General features: G+C 41.8%; 1 protein-coding gene across 9 annotated transcripts in view; it reads left to right on the top strand.

The window, feature by feature from the left end:
- The window catches only part of PRDM2 (PR/SET domain 2), a 111,449-nt gene that overhangs the window by 26,382 nt on the left and 64,222 nt on the right, over nucleotides 1-20,845 (top strand). For 8 of the 9 annotated variants that reach the window (XM_079142721.1, XM_079142722.1, XM_079142719.1 and 5 more), the window contains 3 exons: nucleotides 2,641-2,758; nucleotides 4,562-4,665; nucleotides 15,843-15,995. In XM_079142721.1, the coding sequence (XP_078998847.1) occupies nucleotides 2,641-2,758; nucleotides 4,562-4,665; nucleotides 15,843-15,995 (375 nt within the window). The remainder of the gene's footprint in view (nucleotides 1-2,640; nucleotides 2,759-4,561; nucleotides 4,666-15,842; nucleotides 15,996-20,845) is intronic. The other variant, XM_079142727.1, reaches the window with a different exon arrangement.

Below are 20,845 nucleotides of genomic sequence, written 5' to 3' on the forward strand. Positions count from 1 at the left end.
TTTATTTATTTCTGTTCCTCTTTTTTTTTTAATAGGAAGGTTTAGGTCAGCTTAATGAATCGTGTCTCATTTGAAGGTGTAAGTGGCAACAAACGTTTCAAGTTCACTGTTAAGTACTGGGATTGCAGCACCAAACAAGCAGATACTACCTGTCTTCACTGCAGTCTCACGGGGAGGCACTCGTTAAACACATGATCGTACAAATGTTAAAATACATAACGAGACCTGGGAAAGAAAAATAAGGAGGGCAGGCCGGTCACCCCACAGCTTGCCCTCTCCTAATTCTCAAGTCGTCGATTTTTCTAAGAATGTTCCAGGTAGTCTGCAGTCAGAGCTACTGCCCTGGACATTCCGGCAGCTGAGGAGGTGGGAGGAGAGGCCCAGGGCCGCTGCGTTTGGGGTGGGTTGCTGTGAACCGTTCCCTTGTTTTACTTGTCCTGTTGTCGTGTGAGCCCAGGTGAGAGATCATGGGTCCAACTAAAAGGGGTAAGCGCAGCCATAGGGCTCGTCCTCTTTCTTGTTTTTCCCTGAGCTCTGCGCAGGTTCTTTATAGTCACAGGTGCTTCAGAGGTTTCAGTCCTCTGGTCTCTGCCGTGTTCTTGAGTCCACATCTCCCGTGGGAGTGACCATTCCATCTGTAGGCACCATCTTCTGCTGACTTTTCCACAGAGGTCTGGAAGTTTTAGGGCAGAGGTTCTCACATTATATTCCAGAGACTTAAGTGCAGATCCCACAGTGGTTGTGAACTTGGGCTCTAGAGTCAGACAGTGGTTCAGATTCAGCCTTGAGCCACGCAGTCCCCTTCCCTGACCCCACTTTCCTCCTCGTACGTGTGTCAGATGTGGGGCAGGAAGGCACGGTAGCACCTGTTCCTCGGACCGTTTGGGGTGAACTCCACCAAGTGCATGAGACGTCAGCACAGGACCCTGCACCCAGGAAGTCTGTGCTGCGCGCTGAGTTGTTACTCGTGTTACTGAGGCAGCGCCTGGGAGAAGGCTAGTGACACTGTCCTTTCAAGGAGGGCAGATGGTGCCAGGTCTTTGCCCAGGACCACAGCTGAGGAAGGAGAATCCCTCTGTGCTAGTGGCCAGGGCTTCTGGGCCTCCTCACTCTGGCTAGCATTGTTAATACTGCCTAAGTTTTCAGTGTCCTGGGATATAACTACCAATTTAACACCTTTTTTTCCCTTTGGAAAAAAATTCATCCACATTTTTAAAAATCTAGCTTATAGGATAAAAAGGTAAAAACAGGGACACCATATTTAGAAGTGAGAAATGTCAGTCCTAATTTTTTCCACAGCTTAGGTGATTTCAAGCGCCATGAGGCCATTTTCGGGGGCGATTTGATTTTCCCAGGGCTTGGGAGACATGTTGGGGATTTCGTGGAGACGGAGTTAGAGCTCAGGCAGAGCCAGGCATTTGTGCTTCTCAAGCAAATACACTGGCAGCTTGGCCCTGCCCATGAGGTGACCCCTTTCTCAGTGCCCCCTGGGGCTTTCTGGCTGTCCATGCAGGCCAGAGAGCAGAACTTTGAGATGATTGGGAGGTTGATTTCTCAAACCAGCTATTGATATTAAAAAAAATTTGAAATGTTGGAAGTCTGCACATTTGGATGAAATTATTTTCTTGGCACATAAACATTCTTAAAAACTACAAAAGCTTCATTGTTATGGGGGAAATTAATCTTTTTAGCTCGGAGCTTGTTTTTTGCCCATATTGACTCCTTTGAATATCATTGAGAAATGTTTCTTTGCAGTGAAATAAAATACTCATATTCCAGAACTCATCATTCTTAGTAGGGGTGTGATAAACAAATCAGTTCTGTAGGGTTTACGTGGTACCAGTTAACAGACACTTGGCTTTCCATCAATTTAAAAATTACTCTTAAAGTAAGTCACTCTCTGCCACTTGGCACAGATCCCCCTTCACCTTCCGTACATATCGAAGAGCAATCATATTTTTTAAGATCATGATGAATTCCATTCCAGACTTGATCAGTAGTTGTATAAAATTCTGTATTTCTTAGCACTGGGGCCATTGTGGTGGCATTACTGTTTAGTGGTTGGCGGACAGTGGTCCGTTACTGTTTCCTGGGAAGTCGGAGTTCCAGTGAGGAATTGCAGGAAGCGAATGGTTTTCTGGGGCCGTGTTGGGTGTGGTTGCCGCAGGGATGGTGAGTGAGCACCACCAAATTGTCAGGACAGGCTTTACCTATGTGCAGCTTTATAGTCATTTTAAGAGGGGAGCGTTGATTTTTATTTTCAAAGTGTGCTCATAGCTAATGGTAGCTTTTGATATAAAAGTAAGCTTATGATATATTCTTTCTGTCAGATTCTGTTGTGCTTTAAAAAGCAGTTTGGTGCTGGAGAGTCTGTATTCTGAAAATGGCTACAGTGGCAGGACCAAAATAGACCCGCACAGTCGTGCTCCAAGGTTGAGTGGTTTCCTCTGGGGACTCAGCAAGAAGCAGAGTACTCCCCAAATGCTGAGCAGCATCGTTTCTAACGTGCCTGCTTCAGCTTTCAGTTACATGTGTGCATATTTACTTGTTGGACCAGAAAGAAAACACAGAACAAAAACCAAACCACCCTACTTGGACTTTCTTCCTTTTGCTCTGATCCTTCTCTGTCTTGACTTGCAGAACACTCCTGAGCCTTTGGCAGCCGCTGAGACCCTGGCGGAGGTACCCGAACACGTGCTGCGAGGACTTCCGGAGGAAGTGAGGCTTTTCCCGTCAGCTGTGGACAAGACGCGGATCGGTGAGTGTGCAGTCAGAGACAGGCAGCGAGCAGGCAGCGTGGGCTGGAGCATGCGAGGTGGCGGCGGCACTCCTGGGGGCCACAGATCGGCCCCACTTAGGACACTGTATGTTGATCATGTCCTTTCAAGGCAAGAATCCAGGCTGGACATAGATGATAAAAATGAAGCTAGGTACACACCCACACTCATCCTTGGTGACCCTTCCAGGTGTCCCCTGTAACTCCCAGGCCTGTTCATACAGGATGTGTTGTTCTCTTTGTCTTCAGTGTGACTCGTCTGATTATGTTGTTATGCTTCTTATTCTGTGGTGTCTTTACGTCCTCCCCACCCTTGATTGTGGGTACCTTCATTTCTTACTTGTCCTTGTGTCTCCAGTACTAGCACTTTGTGGACTCAGTAGACATTTGAATGAATGACATGACCCCAATGTGTCCAAATCTTCTGGCTATGATTTCTCATTGAACCAAACCAGACTTGTGTGTATTGGGTTATTTTCATGCTTGATCTTTATATAGAAGGCTAAGAAGGTAAATTTTAAAAATCTAATCAAAATCATGTTGGGGTATATCATGTTTTTATCCTGTTTATTTTTTTAGATGTACTTCTGATATAGTTTATATACATATGTCTGAATAAATTTTTAATAAACTTTTTCAATGAAAATTTATTTGCTGAGCAGGTGGAATGTTAATTTTGTATTGTATAAGTGAAAGTATTTGGTTTTATAGCTCAACATATCGCTAGCAATGTTATCAAATGCAGTTCACAGCAGACATACAAAAAAGTGAAATTCATGCATCCTAGCAGGACAGGACTGGCCCACCCTCTACCCGATTCTATACACGAGGAAACAGGTTGGAAGATGAGGGAGCCCGTACAGAGTGGTCCTGGGTGCCCGATCTCTGGACTCCCAGGCTGGCCTCCTGCCATTTCACCATTGATCTTTTCTTTATATCCGTTTGCTTGTGGTCTGTGCATAGGAGATAGAGGCAATGCTAGGCATACCTGGATGGGCAAACGTTTTGGTTGTTTGAAACTCTGAAAAAGAAGTGGTCTCAGTAGTTACATTTTCAGGAACCCTAGCTAGAGAGAAGAGGATTTTCCACTTTAATTAAACAAATGAACATCAAGAATATTTGCTCATAAAACTACATTTTTAATTCTTTATAAAAACAAGTCATGTTTAGTGGAGATATTTTGAAATCTGTAAAAATGCAAAATGAAAAGTTTATTATTTGCTTATGTTTTGATACTAGGGTTTGAACCCGGGAACACTGTACCACTGAGCCACATCCCCAGTCCTTTTTATTTTTTGAGACAGGGTCTCACTAAGTTGCTGAGGCTGGCTCTGAACCTGTGATCCTTCTGCCTCAGCCTCCTGAGTTGTGGGGAAGAAAGTGCACCACCATGCTTGGCATGTAAAATTTAAATTGTTTTTAGTTTTAGTCCATTCTAATGTTTTTTTCTCTTCAGTTGTGATTGTTTTCCAAGTGTTTGTGATTGTACTACGTGAGCAGTCTTAAATGGAAAAATTAAATATAAAACTTTTTTTCTGCTTATAACACAATCCAGGTTCTTTGAGCCTATTTAGAAAATATTGAAAAGTATAAAGAATAAAATACAAATCCCCATTGAGGATTTGATATAATGTGATTTAACATGCTATCAGTTGATTAACATAATCTTACTTTTAGGGAATCTAGCTTTTTAACTATTGTGTGAGACTGAATTGACTTCATTCAATGCTTTCAATCTTTAAAATAATCACAATACATTATAAAAATATTGATTTTATTTTCTAGGTGTCTGGGCCACTAAACCAATTTTAAAAGGCAAAAAGTTTGGGCCATTTGTTGGTGATAAGAAAAAAAGATCTCAGGTTAAGAATAATGTATACATGTGGGAGGTAAGAAAGAATTCTGGTTCTTTGTTTATCAGAGTTCTGTACATTTTAAAGACATTATGATCCTGTTCTCTCAGGTTTTCACATTTTGAACTTGAAATAATCATTTTAATATGGTCTTTAAAATGAAGAATATTTTTATTAAAGAGAAAATGTATTTTCTGGGTAGAGTCTTCTACTGATACATGTTTTTGTATTTGAACCTGCTTGACTGTCCTCAACAATAATGTCAGATATGTTTTTTTACATTGCCAGTCCAGGTGTTTTGCTTTGTAACCAAGACCTCGACTTCCTGTGTGGTGACTTGTCACTTTATATACCAAGTGGCTGCAGAGAAAACACTGGTTTCTCTCTTATGTTTCAGAAAGTAATTTTTGTATTCTTGGAATATTTATTTAGCATACAACATACTAGAAAGTGTTTAATTTTTCAAAAAAATTTCATTCTTTCTGTGATCTCACAATACTTCTGGAAGATGGAGCAGGGCAGTAGCAGGCTCCTTTTAAAGGAGAAGCAGCCAGGACACAGAGGCATAGCCTCTGCAGGCCCAGGCTTGAGGGGTACAGCTGCAGAGCCAGAATCCGCCTGTCCTGCCTGGAAGTGGGGCAGTTAAAATTGTGCTCATCCATTACCTGGGCTCAGATACTGCTTCTAACTTCATGATTTTGAGCAAGGTACTTGACCTCAGCTGTAAAATCCTCAATTTAAACAACAGGGATACTAAAAGAAATCACATTAGGATAGTTGAGAAGACAAAATTTTGTTGGTGTCATTCTGTGGGTGTTGTGTGGAAATTCTGCACTAATGTTGATTGTAGTTCAGACCAGAGCCTTGTGGGTTGTGGTGTGACTCATTTAAAAGCAAGTTAAGTTTTTTGAATGATAAGCATTCCTATCAGGTTGTCTTAAATTGAATCGCATCTGCTTCTCACATATTAACATGTGAAAGTCCGAAAGCCAGACATGGCTGGGAGATGCTGGGCATTCCCCTCCAAGCTCTGGGCACTGGAAGGCCTGAGGTGTGGCTGTTTTTTCAAGGCCATAGCCTAGTGTACTTAACTTGGTCTGATATTTCTCCATATTTTGGGTTTGTTTCTTGTGAATCTTCTGTAATGCACCTCTTGAGAACTAACCCAGGGGCTTTAGGATCTTGAGGGTCTACCATGAGGGGCCTTGCATTTTGTTTTCAACCATTTCTAAGGTGAGAGAACTTTGTAATTGTAGGAAAACTGCCCAGGCAAAAAAGTCTTAATTACTGAAGATAGTGCCTGCCTCATTAAAAACGTCTTCACACAAAATGATGCTCCACAACAAACTGCACTTTAAAATTTTAAAAGTTTTTAAAGGGAAACTAACCAACATGCTGTACCAGGTTAGCACTAATCTTAGTGAGGTTAATGTCAAGGTACCAGCAATTTCTTATTCTAGTTCTTTGTATGTAATGCCAAGCTTGAAAAATGCCATTCATATTAAGCTTAAGTTAATGGTGCCTATTTTACCCAATGTAACAATTCGATATTTTTGGGTGTAATGTGTGAATGATTACTCCTGCCTCATATGACTTTTAAGATTGATTTGCACTGAAATTCATATATATTATGATTTGATAGTAGGTTGTTGAAAAATTATGATTTGGAATCATGAGATATTAGAGACTTATTTCCACTGTGAACTTGTTACCACCCATTGTTAATTTAAGATACTTGTGCTTTCATACTAGTCACAGTTTGTGAGTTCTTATGATAGCGCCAGTTCTCTTCAGATTTAAGAATTTAGTTGTCAAGGCTGGCTTTTTTTTTTTTCATTTTCTAAACTTATTCAACATTTAAATATGTTACTTTGAAATTAGAAACAAAGCATCATATAACTATTGAATTTACACATTTTAAAAATTTTATTGAAAATTTCCCCTCATGATTCTTATACTGTTTTCTTAATTGAATAAAAAACTCAGAAAATAAAATATAATACTTTTAATACTCAAAAATTGGTAAGTTTTCTGAGACACTGTACCTGCTTATCTGTACATCTTCGAAAAGTGAAACACATATCTTAGATATTCTTGATGAGATGCTTCAAAAATGGATTACGTGTACATCTACGATATTAAAGCAACAAAGTATCTTTCACCTGATAGTCAAACTGGTTCACTGGCCCCACTACAGAATTATCGGGTGGTCCACCAAAATTGTGATTGTTCTGGTTAAATATATGCCTGTTGTCAGGGCCAAATTTCCCACTGTCCTGACTGTTGCTGTCTTCAGAAGGAGGAACAGTGTCCATTGGGCCTGGTGCTGGTGGCATCCATGGCTGATCTGGAGCGGGGAAGGCTGGCTTTCTTTTCCAGCAATTTTAACAGTAGGATCTCATCCACTTAGTTCCCCCTATAAGGTATGTGTTTGATATAAAAGACTTTAAGCCTTTCATTATTTTAAACTCCCATTAAAATAAAAGTATATACACACATGCACGTGACATGTAAGTCTGCAAATGGTGAAGTATAGGAAATAGAGATTATACTGTATTTCTTATGAAGAATTGAAAATCAAGATAAAATGTAGTGTTTTCCCATTAATTTATTCTGTTTCTGGGCTTGTCCTGGACGTGTGTCAGAATGCCTCTGACTAATGTAACAAAGTGCTTATCCTCGGAGTCTCATCTTGACATTTGTTCTTCCATCAGGGCCCCTTATACTGGCTTATCTTTAGATGGCAGGGTCTTACATGTCAGCTAGAACTTTTTTTAAAGCTAATCTAAGACAAAGCGTTAAATCCCTTGATGAACTAACCTGGACTAAGTTCTCTAAGCTTCACTGAAAACATTCTGTTGAGTCAGAAGTAACAGGAGAAGAACCATAGAGTATCCTCAGGATAAATATACAAAACAGGCGCTCAGAAGAGGAGAGGCATTCTTCGCTGTTTCTGTGGGGAATGTAAGTTAACCGGCGGGTGGGGCTGCTTACGCCTGCCTCCCCAGCCACCCGAGCCACCATGCCTGTTGCACAATCTGCAGTGTTTCGAAACCACTTCTGATAAAAGCCCTCCTCTTCATTCACTTTTATGGGGCTTAAATTGCTTCCAGTGAGCAGAACTTTTGAATTGCTTGAATAAGAATTCTTTTAATACATTCGTTTGTTAAAGTGACTTTAATTTTTTTTTTAATGGCAGTTTTAGGTTCACAGAAAAGTTGACACGAAAATTTAAAAAAGTTTCTATCTTAATCATTTTGTGTTGTCATAATAAGATAACACAGACGGGGTAATTTGTAGATTTTTATTGACTCAGTTCTGGAGTCTGAGAGGTCTAAGATCAAGGAACTGCATGGTGAAGGGTTTCTTGCTGCATCATAACATGATGGGAAGCACTGTAGGGCCTTGAACTTGCATCATCCCATGAGGCTGTGCCTCTCAACACTGTTGCGTTGGGGACTGGGTTTCCAACACATCTTTTGGGAGAGCAGTCAAACCTTAACCCTTCCCACACCCACATTCTGCATACACGGCCTTCCCCACTACTAGCACCTCACACCTGGCTGGGCCACTCATTACAGTTGTTGACCAGGCCTTGACACATGATTATCAACCACAGTTCATGGTTTATGTTAGGACTCACTCTTGGTGGTGTACATGCTAATAAGACTTAAAAAAATTTTTTTTTGAAATATATATATATATATGTTCATATATATGCTCATTGCATAATAAGATAAAGAGTACAGAAAAATAAGAAGGGAAACATTATTCCAACTCCTGACACCATATGTAACCACCGTGAACATCTTGGTGCACGTCCTTTTAACTCTGCTTTTCTGCCTGCTTTTTAAATGTCTCTCACACATGCCGAGTGCATCACCACACCTGGCTCTTTTTAATGAAAAGTTTTTTTTGTTGTTTTGTTTTTTTTTTGCGGTGCTGGGGATTGAACCCAGGGCCTTGTGCGTGCGAGGCAAGCACTCTACCCACTGAGCTATCTCTCCCCAGCCCCTAATAAAAAGTTTTTTAAAAAAATCTTTCTTATGAGTGAAATCTGATGGTTCACTGTCTCTGTTCGCATTGTATTCATTCGGGCAGATCTGAGTCAGGAGGATGGAGGGAAGAAGCAGAGCTGCATGTCAGTTAAGCTTGACAGAGAAATGACCTCTCCAATGAGAAGACTAATTTCTTAATAAAGTGAAACCGTTTATTAGTCATCACCATTACGATTAATTAAATATCAGCATGTGAGTGCCAGGACCCTTGCTATGTCAATCATTCTAATTTCAAGTCACTTTTAGGGTAAATTGCAGGCAAGAAGAAACCAGTGGAGAGAACTCAGCCGGCTAGTTCTGCAGAACCTTCTTTCAGAAAGGGCCACTGAGCCCTTAGGGGGCTTTCAGCTTCTAAACCTATGTCAAAGCAGCCCCTTAGGAAAGGTCTGGATCTTTGGAAATCCAACCTGCCACCTGTGTTTTAGCCCTGGAGCTACTGGGGGTTTTTAGGAAAAAATCAGATGTTTTGTGACACACGAACATTTTGTGAAATTCGAATTTTAGTTCACGAGTAAAGTTTTATTGGAACATAGCTCCATTTATTTGTGTACATGTTATCTGTGACTGTTTTTGCCATGCAATGGCAGAGTTAAGCGGTGGCAGCAGGGACCGTGTGTGGCCTGATAAGCAGAAAGTAGTTTTGTGTGACTTGGAAAAAGTATGCTGAACCTGGTCTGGTGTGTGAGGAAGAGGAGCAGTAGGAGCGAGCATGGAGGTGCCTAGTCTTTCACGTTTAGTGAGTGGTGCTTGAAAGTGCAATGGCTGTAGAGCTGGTTGTCATAGAAACAACTGAGCCAGTCACATTCTTCTCAGGAACCGAAGGTCAGATGAGGACATTCAAATATGGAGAATTATGTGATATTTCTGAGCAAGTTAACTGTGCTCAGATTTTCAGCTTGGTCTGGTACAAAAGGACTATCTCTTTGGGATCATATTTATCTACCTATTAAATGCCTATCCATTAAGCATTTACCACATACCAGGCCCTGTCCTAAGTTCTGGGACATAAAGCTCAGAGCATAACTTTTGTCATGTTATAAGCTACTGGCAATACCTAGTACCTCACGGTATGGTCATGGAATGAAGGACTACTGGAAGTAACCTAAATTTTTCGTCGGATCAGGAATCCTTGTCCCCCATGGTGTGCTTTATGTCTTCAAGCTGGTAGCCCTGGAGTTGGGTCAGGAGCCAGTTCTGGTTGCCGTGCAGTTCTCTTTCCACTGGCAAAGACTAGGTACTCCGAAACTGTGTTGTGTTGTAGACCCTTCTATCTCTCTGATTTCCACTACTGTAACGGAATACCCAAGATAGGCTACTTAAGAGCAAAGAGAGAGGTTTATTTTGGCTTCAAGTTCTGGAGTTCTTATCCCTCAGATAATGTCAGCACATCATGGTGAGCACACATGTAAGAGCAAAACAGCCACATCTCAGACCTCCAGCCAGAGCGGAGGGGGAGGCGACAACGGGGTCCCACATTCCCTTTAGAGGGCATGGCCCTAATAACCCTAAGGACCTCACACTAGGCACCTCCCAGTACCACCAGCCAGGGGACCAAGTCTTTAAACGGGGACCTTTGGGGAGACACCAACCATAGCAAACCCCCAGAAATCTCTGCAGAAAGTGTACACACACACACGTCCACAGAGGTGCTTGCTGGTTGTTTCTAGGGTTATGTGGAATGTGGAAACATTCGTGGCTCACAGGGAGAGTGTATGGCTTAAGAGTTCTAAGAATAAATTATTTTGCAGATGTTGATTGGGGGCCTGTTGTGAACCAGTCAGCAGTTATTGATCATCTGTTGTGTTTTGAGATTTTTCAGAACATTTGTATAGTTGTAGGTCTGAAACTTATTGAGGGCTAGTCATTGTGGCTTGCTCCGTAGAGATGGATATTAGACCGGGCTTTGAGGGCCTGAAAGGCTAAGCTATTTACTTTTTAAATGTGTATTTCAGAGTCACTTATGTGAGTAACTTCTGTATGGAACTGTTCTCTGAGTAACAGACTTGTGGTAAAATGTGCCATGACCGACTGGATTCTCTTACTTCCTTTATTCTAGAATGTTCAGAACATTTCAGAAAATAGTGATACATTTGAGTAGTTCTAAAAAAGTCCCTGTTCTCAAAAGTAATCTGAAGAGTGAAGTAATTGATACCAAGATCCATTTTTTTATTCCCCAGAAAGTTACTTTTGTAGGGTGTCAGTTTTGTAATCCATAAGACCTGCAGATATCTAGCCCTATTATTAAAAAATGACAGGAATTTGAACGTGTCAAGAAAGCATGATATTTTCTGGGTAGCAGTTTTAATAAAATTCTTTATAACTAAGATATAACTTTTATTAAATGTTTTCTTACCAAACTGAGGTTACCCTTTCATTTTCTTTATTCTCATCGATTTGCTTGACTGCAGCGTAGAATCATGTATATGAAATTAGTAGATGGAGGATTCTGGCTCAGTAAATAAATATTAGTTGAACCCAAACATTGAAGAAAAACATGTGTTCATATAGAGAATAATCTTTTATTTATTTATTTATTTTTTTGAGTTACAGTGTAAGTGGGAAACAGAACTTAGGTCAAGAAAAACAGCTCTCCAGGGAGATATGAAATGGAACCTCAGGTAGTGTGGGCACACCAGGCCACCAAAATAGGAACCTGGCTTCCAGGAGAGTCTCTGCCTCCATGGCTGATGTGTTGGCATGCCAGCTTCCCTGTGATGCAGCGGGGTCAGAGAACAGTGAAGGGAGAAGGCTTTGCTGCTGCCGACTCTGCTGGGGAGCTGGCTCCCGTGAAAACAGGCCTGTTCTCACCGTGAGAGCTGATGCAGTATGAGTCGTTTTCTTTGTTGCCTTCAATCTTGGGAGTGATTTCTGTCAGTTGGTTCCTTGCAGGTGGACAGTTGAGAATTTGAATGTTGGTATGTTTGCATAAATTGAGAACTTTTAAAATTTACGAAGTGAATTAATACACTTACAAAGTAGCAGATGATAAAGCTATAGTTTGTTCTACAAATATTCTCTAAAGGATATGAAGACATAATTTTGAATGTGTACTTAAATTGGTATGAGTACTAAAGTTTGAGTTTAGATTATAACAATTTCAAAATTACTGGATTAAATTGAATGGAAATTAGGTGGTATGAGAGTAACACTCCGCTCCACAGAGTTTAGTGATGGAGCAGAAGGAAGGTTGACCTAGAAAAGGTTGGGAGGTCCGAGATGGCCAGGGGGCTGGAGGAATCCTGATTTTTAGAGACTTGGTTACTCTAGTTGTCAATCCATCGTCGGTTTCCTTGTTTATAAAAGTGACTTAGTATTTCATAGATTATCTTCTAGATTCTTGTGAAGGTTAAACAGATGTCACACAAAGCCCCTAGTCCAGTGCTTGGTAGAGAGGCACTAATAGTATATAAGCAGACACCCTTCCTTCGTGAAAAGGGATCGTTTCGTGGATTCAAAAAAAAAAAATCATTAATTTTATGTAATAACATTTCTCTTAGGATCAAGTAAGCTGAGTATTTCCTGGTCTTTGTACAGATCTGGAAATAGGCTTCTTGCTGAAGCCTCTCCTGTTCCGTTTGTTAGGTTTGAGTGAGGGTGGAAACTTGTCCTGTCTTTGCCTTGTCTTTGTCAGAAAGGAGGAAATTGGAGTTGGTTTTTCCAGTCTTTTCTCTACCCTAGCCTGATGGCGGATCCACTTTTGAAGCCTAGTGATCTGTAGTTACATTAGGCAAAATTTGACCACATTTGGGAGGTAGGTTCTGTTTGTCATTCACTGAAATTAGTTTGATTAGAAACCAGCGTTTGACCTACGGAGCTGGGAATTGTGCAAGAGCACATCCTCCTCCCAGTCCCTTCCTGTAAGATGGAGCACAGTGGGACGGGAAAGCTGTGCACTCCAGAATCTGTGTGAGGAGGAGGATTTTAACTTAGAGCTGGTTACCTTCATTCAGACTTAGTTTTTTGTTCAAAAGAGGATGTACTCGTCCCTGTCCAACTTCCTCTTTTCCATGCAGATTTTACTAAATCAGTGGAGGCAAGTTATAGAAAATTCAGATTGAACAAAGAAAAAAATTCAAAATTATTTTCAGAGAAAATCATTATTGTGTTTCCATGCATTAAGTTTGAAGAATTTTTTCTCATATATTCATGTTGAAGACAAAAATGATATCATGTAATTCATTCTTTCTGTAATAGCTTTATTCAGTCATCAGTGTATGGCCAATCTGTCGATAGATTTCTACAATCTCCAGTTATCTTTATTTTAATTATAGAAATTACATATCATATTTAAAAAATTCTTGAGGATATAGCAGTGTCTAACAGGAAGTAATCCAGTTAATCACTTACATAACTTTTAAGGCTCTTCTTAGTACTCTCGTATGAATGGACCATAACTTACAGAGCTAATTCCATAGTGTCATAGTAAACCACGCTGCTATGAACATCCTTGTATGACAGTGTTGGTACAGGTGCCCAACTGTCTCGTTAGAATAAATCCCTCAAGTGTGTGAGCTGGTTAGAGCGTGTGTATATAGTACAAGATTTTTTTTTTTTTTTTGTCAAATACTGCTAAAATTCCACCCAAAACAGTTCCACCAGTTTGTTCTCTGATTGTCAGTGCTTGGGGAGCGTGTTTACACACAACCCTTCCAATGTGTTTTTCCCTTAAAAATATTTTTTTTTTTTTTTTTTGCCAATTTAACAAGTGAAAGCTTTTAATTTGAAATTATTTTTGATCATTAGTTTTTTTATGAGATTTTTAGACTTGTGTATTCCTTTGCAAATTCCTTGTTGGCCTATTTAAAAAATTTGAAGTGTTTATCTTTTTCTGTAAAATTAAGTATTTTCTTTTTGCACACCAGTGTGACTCAGAAGAAGCCTTCGTCCTCTTTGAAGCGCAGGGAGCTGTGCATGAATAAAGGCTTCACTCAGCTGGAACACTTGCTTTTCACAAAGGTCTGTGCTGACCTGAAAGCCAGGAAGTCCCAGCAGGGCCGCATTGTATGGGCAGGTGGATGCAGCCCTTCCTCCAGGCTGTGGGATTCCTGGCAGCTGTGTGTGTCCCTGCAGTCCCATTGATCTCTGCTGCTGTGCCTGTGTGCCAGTGGGGACTGAGCGAGACCCTGACGTGTACTGGGGACATCAAAACCAGACTTTATCCCTGGGCCCGGGCATTTTCTATCAGGGTCAGGGGAATAATGCCTCGTACGTAGTGGAAAGGAACTAAGGTGGACTGGTGATACTCAAGCCCCGTCTCCTCCTTTCTCCTTATTTTACTGCGTTGGCAGACATTACAAACCTGTCTCCGAAACATTTTAAATTAAAGCAGCTTTTGCTGTCTTAGCGCGTTGGGTTTGAAGTTGCGTTGTGATGCTGGCTCTCGTGACGTGCTGTTCTGGGGCTGCTCTGTTTTAAAGGGGAGGGGTGTGCAGGGCCAGCCTGCTGTGAGGTGTGAGGAGTCTGAGGCCACAAGGTCACCTCTTGAGAGTGGTGCAGGGGTTGTTTTGTGAGCAGTCAAGTTGCCAGTCAACTCCCGGGGTACCTGGATGGCAGTGAAAATGTGCACCTTGGCGCTTAGGGCGATGAAATAAACTGACTGCAGAGCAGCTTCCGCCAGTGCCCATCACACAGTAGGTGCTCATCAGATGGCGGTGGTTATGCACTAGGTGGTCGTTTATTATTTCTCTGCTGTGTACCAGGCACAGGTTGAGGTGTTGGGGCACTGGCATGAGAGAAAAGGCTAGTGCCTTCCCAGGGTGCTGATGCTGTGGGCCCTGAAAAGGCAGTGAGGCGACAGCTGATACTGTCCCTGCACCAAGCACCTGGAGGGCTAGGAGAGGTGAGGTGGGAGAGCGGGTGCTGAGGAGAAGGAGGGGTTTCACTGAGGGCCCTGGGTTGCAGAGGTTGTGCAGACCTGGTTTAAGCCCATCTTTACTGCAGTGAGTGACTTTGAAAGGAAAGTTATTTGGCTTCTGAGCCTTGGTTCCCACGTGGTGGAAGGAGAAGTAATGGTCAGTGTGCCTGCTGGGGCCCAGTGAGGGTGCCTGATGAGCTCCCGGCAGGTTCCCCTGTACCCTGCTGGCCAGGCCTGCCGGACATCAGGTGGGGGCAGGCACTTTGTTCTGGAAGGAACAGTGCAGTTATGGGAGGTGACTAAAGTGGGGGGAGAGGGGAGAGGAACAGATGGTGGGAGGCATGGTAAGAGTCATGGCACCACGTTCTGTTCTTTCCTACTAAAAGGAAAGTAAAACACTTGTTTCTTGTGCTGAACACATCAGTCTGCGGTGCTCTTTCAGGGCCTCCTTGGGTGTTTTGCAGTCCAGTTTTGGTGAATAAAATGTCTACATGTATGTGCATATATAAAAATTGAAGTGAAAGGTTGTTGAAAAATAGGTGTTCTTTAAAAGGAAGGAATGTTAACTAAGTGCTGCTGGAAGAATCTCCAGGAGAAATCGCCTAAGGGCGGGTGATCAGGGTGCTTCATGCCAGAGTGGATTTGATGTGACTTCTCAAAGGGGGGCTGGGTGTTCAGTTTGTGTTGGAGGGAGCTGGTACTTCCCAGAGCATGACCCATGGCACCTCAGTCCTGATGGGTGCTCTGGATGGGGCCGGTGGTAATGGGTGGCTGCGTTTGCAGAGCATCATGCCTGAGCACCCTCGTAGCTGGTTTATGGTGTGTGTTTACTTCCTGAAGTCTTTGTCAGTCCTGCCAGAAGAAGACCCACTGACTTGGGTCACCCTGCGGGGCCAGGCCCTTCTGCTAGAGTGGCAGAGCAACCCCGAGAGCACGGGATTGGTGCCATCGGCACGGCCTCGAGCTTCATATTTCTAAGCTGCCCTTTAAGGAGCGTCGTGTCACTTCTTCAGGCACGTGTTTGCAAAGCTTTTGGTGGTCATCAGGTATTTTAATTTTATAGTTCCTTATGTTTAGGGGGAAAGGAAATAAGCCCCAATAAAAAATTAATGGGAATTACATGGTTTTGAGTTTCACTTTTTACTTGGTAGTTTTCTTTTCTCTGTCACTTGTTTTGTTCTCTGAAATGCGTAATAGAGTCGTCATGTGTATTGAAAAAGAATTGTTTTGAACATTGAAAATGGAGACGCTCCTGAGTACTCCTGTCTTAACAAAGGTTTTTTTTTCTCCCCATTTCCAAGGTATATTACCCGAATTTGGGATGGATGTGCATCGATGCCACTGATCCAGAGAAGGGGAACTGGCTGCGATATGTGAACTGGGCTTGCTCAGGAGAAGAGCAAAATTTATTTCCACTAGAAATCAACAGAGCCATTTACTATAAAACTTTAAAGGTAACGTTGTTGTCATAGTCTACTGCAAGTTACTCTGCATGCGTTTTCTAAATGTGGTCTTGGCTGTGACTGACAATAACTGTTTTTCAGACCTTGAAAGGACTATATTTGAAGTGGTTCATTCGCAGACTCAAGGTCCTGTGGTAAATAAATGGTTGCCTCTGCTTCATGTGTGTCAGGGAACTTAACTAAAGCACGAAGAGGGTTGAGTAATTACACACTGCGTCTTCGTGGGTACTGTTGATGAAGTGCGTGGCAGCTGCTCCCCTCCTCCCAGGACGCGTGGGAACTGGCTGATGGGCAGCTTTATTCCACTGTAAGAAACTACCAGTAGTTGTGGTGGTGCTGTGTTCAAACAGGTTCATAGTCTTCAAGGTAAATGAAGCCTTGGATTGGCTTTTCCTTTCCTTCAATTTTATTCAGAATACAAATTACACAGAACATGTTTCTACTGACACACTTTTATTTGGAGACATTAATCGCTGAGGTGAAAAGGGGCAAGTCAGGTGTAACTGCATTTCTGCCACCAAGACTTATCTCCTGGTTTTCACTGGCCATGTTCTTAGGGAAGACAGAGCTGTATGTCATGCATGGAAATGTTTCAAGGTAGAGTCTTGAGGTCATAGAAATAAATGGTTGTTGCTTGTTTGGAATAGATGGTTTTGCTAAAGTTGCTGTAAGGAGACTGTTTTTATTCATTTGTTTCCATTAAATATATCATAGATTGATGGACAGTCCATAAAAAAAATGATCTCTGTGAAGTTGATAATTCTTGATGAGCAAACATTGAAGGCAGAGGCCGGCTTAGCAGTGTGCTGAGTGTCATTGAGGCAGCACTAGGCCATTAAACAGGTGAGACTGTTTAATTTTTTTCTGATGTTGCTACCCAGTTGGACACGGCCTGTTACCTCATTTATACCCATGTCCTTGGATTTAGTCCTTGTAGGAATTGTGCGTGTGACTTTCTCATTCATGACTTCTGAAACCTTGCTTCCTATTTTCTTTCTGCTGATTGTAGCAGCATGTTTTCCTGGTAGGGATTACTGCAGTTTTGTTATACTGGATTTGAAATTGGATTCAAAATGTGATTCAAGAATTCATTCTGTTTCACCAGTTTATTTAAAGTGAGAGACATCTGGTTGAATTGGTGAGGTAGAACCGGCGGAGACAAAACACGGGCCAGCAGATGACAGTGAGTGGGCCTTGGCCGGGGAGTGAGGCTCTGAAGGGGCGCAGGCTCTGGAGGTGGGGGACCCTGCAGCTCTTCTTTAGGCTTCAAGCTAAAATGTGTTCTCTCCACGGGGAGACCCGCAGGGATGTCAAGAAGCCACTCAGGGTGGGCGGGAGAGTGGACTCTGAGGCCAGGGTGCCCACCTCACTTACGGAAGACAGGTGGCAGAGTCGTCGGGATGGGCGTGCGGGTGAGTACGGACAGCTGGAGCACTAGTCAGTAAGGGCTGAGGATGAGAGCTGTCATTTTGCCCAGGCGATGTGATGTGGTGGTGTGCCAGCTTCGGGAATCCTAGAGCAGACAACTTGGTGAGCGAACGTTGGCGTCTAGGTGTGTGGCACACGGTGTTCCTTCATCCCTTTCAGTTTTCTCACTGGTCAAGGTGGAGGCCATCGTATAGGTTGAGAATTCTTGTCTGAAATCTTTGGGATTACCAGTGTTTCCAGTTTTGAATATTGGAGTATCTGTATAACTGGGGGTGGGACTCCCATTTCGTGTATCTAAACATGAAATTCATTTGTTTCATACACACCTACCTGTACACATAAACAGAAGGTAGTTTTATACAGCATTTTTAGTGTGCCTGCCTTTTGACTGTGATCTGTCACATGAGGTCAGGTGTGGAATTTTCCACTGTGCTATCATGTTGGCACCCTGAAAGATTCCCATTTGGGAGCATTTTGGATTAGGGATACTCAACCTGCAATACTGATGCATACGCTTGTTGTAAAGATGAAACAATCCAATATGTGGTAGCTTAGGCCAACGTCATTACTCAGAATGTGAAATAACTAGCTATAAAACTATTATCATTTTTACCTGTCTTTGTCTGAAATAACACAGTTCTGATCTTTGCAGACCTCCCCCACCCGACACCTTTGCTATTTATTCACGTGTACATGAGGCCTTTCAGATTCCTTACTGGTGATCATCTAACTGTATTCTTCTGGATTAAGCATTCTGTGGGGTAGGTGTTGTAAATGAATTACGTGTGATGTTTTCTGGGCTCTGTATCACCTTCTCATCTTATTCTACCTAGATAATTGGAAAATCTCAACATTAGTTTTGTTTGTACTGTGATTAAAAATCATTTTAAATTCTTCAAAGTTAACAAGTCTGTTGTCCATTCACTCATCTATTCACTCGTTTGACAGATATTGATTGTCTACTGTGGATGGGATACTCTTCTGGGGTAGTGGACAGAACAGACAAGGTCCCAGTCTCAGGGAACTTCCATTTTATTTTTATGGTGAGGGGGGTCAGATAAACAAGTAATTAGGTCAACAGAATCATTTCAGATAGCAGCTTTGAGGACAATACAATGCCATGGACAGCGACTTGGAGGGAGAGGCCGATTTGGCTTCTGGGCCAGGGAAGGCCTTCCTGAGAAAGAGATTTGAATTCCATCCCTGGTTAGAAAGGAAGCAGCCATTCACAGATCTGGGGGAGAGCAATCCAGGAAGAGGGGCTGGAAGAAGGAAAGGGCCTTGAAGTAGGAACACACTAGTAGTTGTTTTTGGTTTTGTTTTTTAAAGGAACACAACAAAGGCTGGTGTGACTGGAGGAGGGGAATAGTAGGAAGTGAGGCAGGCAGGGGCTGGATCAGGTGGGGCCTCGTGACTCACAGGGAGAAAAGTATGAGTTTTAGTCTTAAGTTCAGTTCCCTCATTCAAGATTTGAGGCTGAGATCTGATCCGTGACTTTTAAAAGATCATGCTAGGGAGTGGATTGTAGGTGGATAAGTGCGTGAATTTGGTGTACTCCATCGATTCTGGAGCAGTTTTCTTATTTGATCTAGTATCAGGAATATTAGAACCCTTGCTTCTTCCTAAGTGGTCTGATAAAATTTCAAGTTTACGTAAACCGATATTTAGAGAAGAGAGTGTGCTTGATTTTATAAAGTCTGCCTGAATCCAAAGGAGAAGTTGTAAGGGTTCGAAGTCTTTGTTGTTTTTATTTTTCCTTTAACATCAAAATACAGTATGATCATGCACCACCATACAGTGGTGGTTTCCAAAGATGGCATCAGTCAGTGACCTCGGTGCCAGAGTTTGTGGGAGCACTCCCCGTGACATTTGAACCACAGTGGAGTTGCCCAGTGGCACATTTCTCAGAATGTATCTCGAAGCATAACTGTATGTAAAAAGGTTGTTGTCTTTCAACTTCATTTTTTAAAATGGAGATTTGTACTTGTAATGATAGAACTTGGCTTTTCTTCCAAAATTTGATGCAAGATATCTTGAAAATAGTAAGGAGTACAACAACAAAAACAGCACACTACAGAAGAAAATAATCCTTGATTAAAATATATGTATGTTATTTCTCTCTTCACAAGGAAATATTCTCTGTGCAGCTGTTTTAATACAAAGTTGGGAAGAATATTGCTCCATAAGATAGCATCTCAGGATCTCAGTTGTTCTAACAGTTTAGAAAGCAATTCAGTAATCAGGTTATTGTTTCTCTTGATCTAAGCACTTCATCAGCTCAAGAGCCTTTTAAAAATTTTGTATTAGGTTTGAGGTACAAAAGGGTTTTGGTGTGTTTTCACACTGTGTTCCTATTAAAATTTCAGCAACAACAAGAGCAACTGGGGACGCTGGCCCACTCCTCTGTGAAGCAGCCCTCCCTGGCCGGGTGGAGGAGCCCTGGAGGCTGGGTCTTATTCCTGGTGATCCCTGAAAGTGTCCGCTTTCCGCCAGCGTCCTGGTTACTCCATGTGGGTAGGAATATGTTAAGAACACGGTGGTCTTCACTCCTTCCTGCGCTCTTCTTTTAACTTTGACGTTATTTAAGAATTAACCTATTTCCTGGAATCCTAGGCATTTCAAATATTATTTGATACCACCATGTTCATAAATTTGACTTGTAACGAAAAGATAAATGAATTGTGTTTGGAATTTACATAGTTTATTTTTGAAAAGTAAACAGATTAACTCACCAGGGTGCCAAAAGGCATTTGTGATGGCTGTTTTATTTCAGTAACATCTTGTTTATTAATTAGGTTTTTTGGTTTAGGTTTAACTGATTCAAGAAAAGAAATAATATATTGATTCAAAGATAAGAAAGTGGCAGATTTTAGCCATTCTTGAGGGGAGCAAAGGAAACAGTGGCTGGTTCTAACATTTTGAAGAATTTAGCCTATTTTGTAATTTGAACTATATAAACAGAGTTCTGTGGAGAATGAAACAAAGTAACATTTGCTTTTTTCCCCCTTTTTATTTATCCATGACAGTAGAATGTATTTTGACATACATACATGGAGTATGGCTTCCCATTCTTGCGGCTGTATGTACGTGGTATGAAGTTATGCTGGTTGTGTATTCATATATGAATATAGAATGTTACATCGGATTCCTTCTACTGTCTTTCCCGTCTCCATCCTCTCTCCCTTCCCTTCACCCGCCTTTGTCTAATCCAGTAATCTATCCCCGCCCTGCTTATTGTGAGTTCACATCTGCATATCAGAGAGAACATTTGGCCTTTGGTTTTTTGGGACTGGCTTATTTCACTTAGCATGATAGTCTCTAGTTCCATCCATTTACTGGCAAATACCATAATTTCATTTTTCTTTATGGCTCAGTAATATTCCATGGTGTATATATAGCACATTTTCTTTATT

This window comes from Sciurus vulgaris, assembly GCF_902686455.1.
Source record: "Sciurus vulgaris genome assembly, chromosome: 1".
NCBI lineage: Eukaryota > Metazoa > Chordata > Mammalia > Rodentia > Sciuridae > Sciurus > Sciurus vulgaris.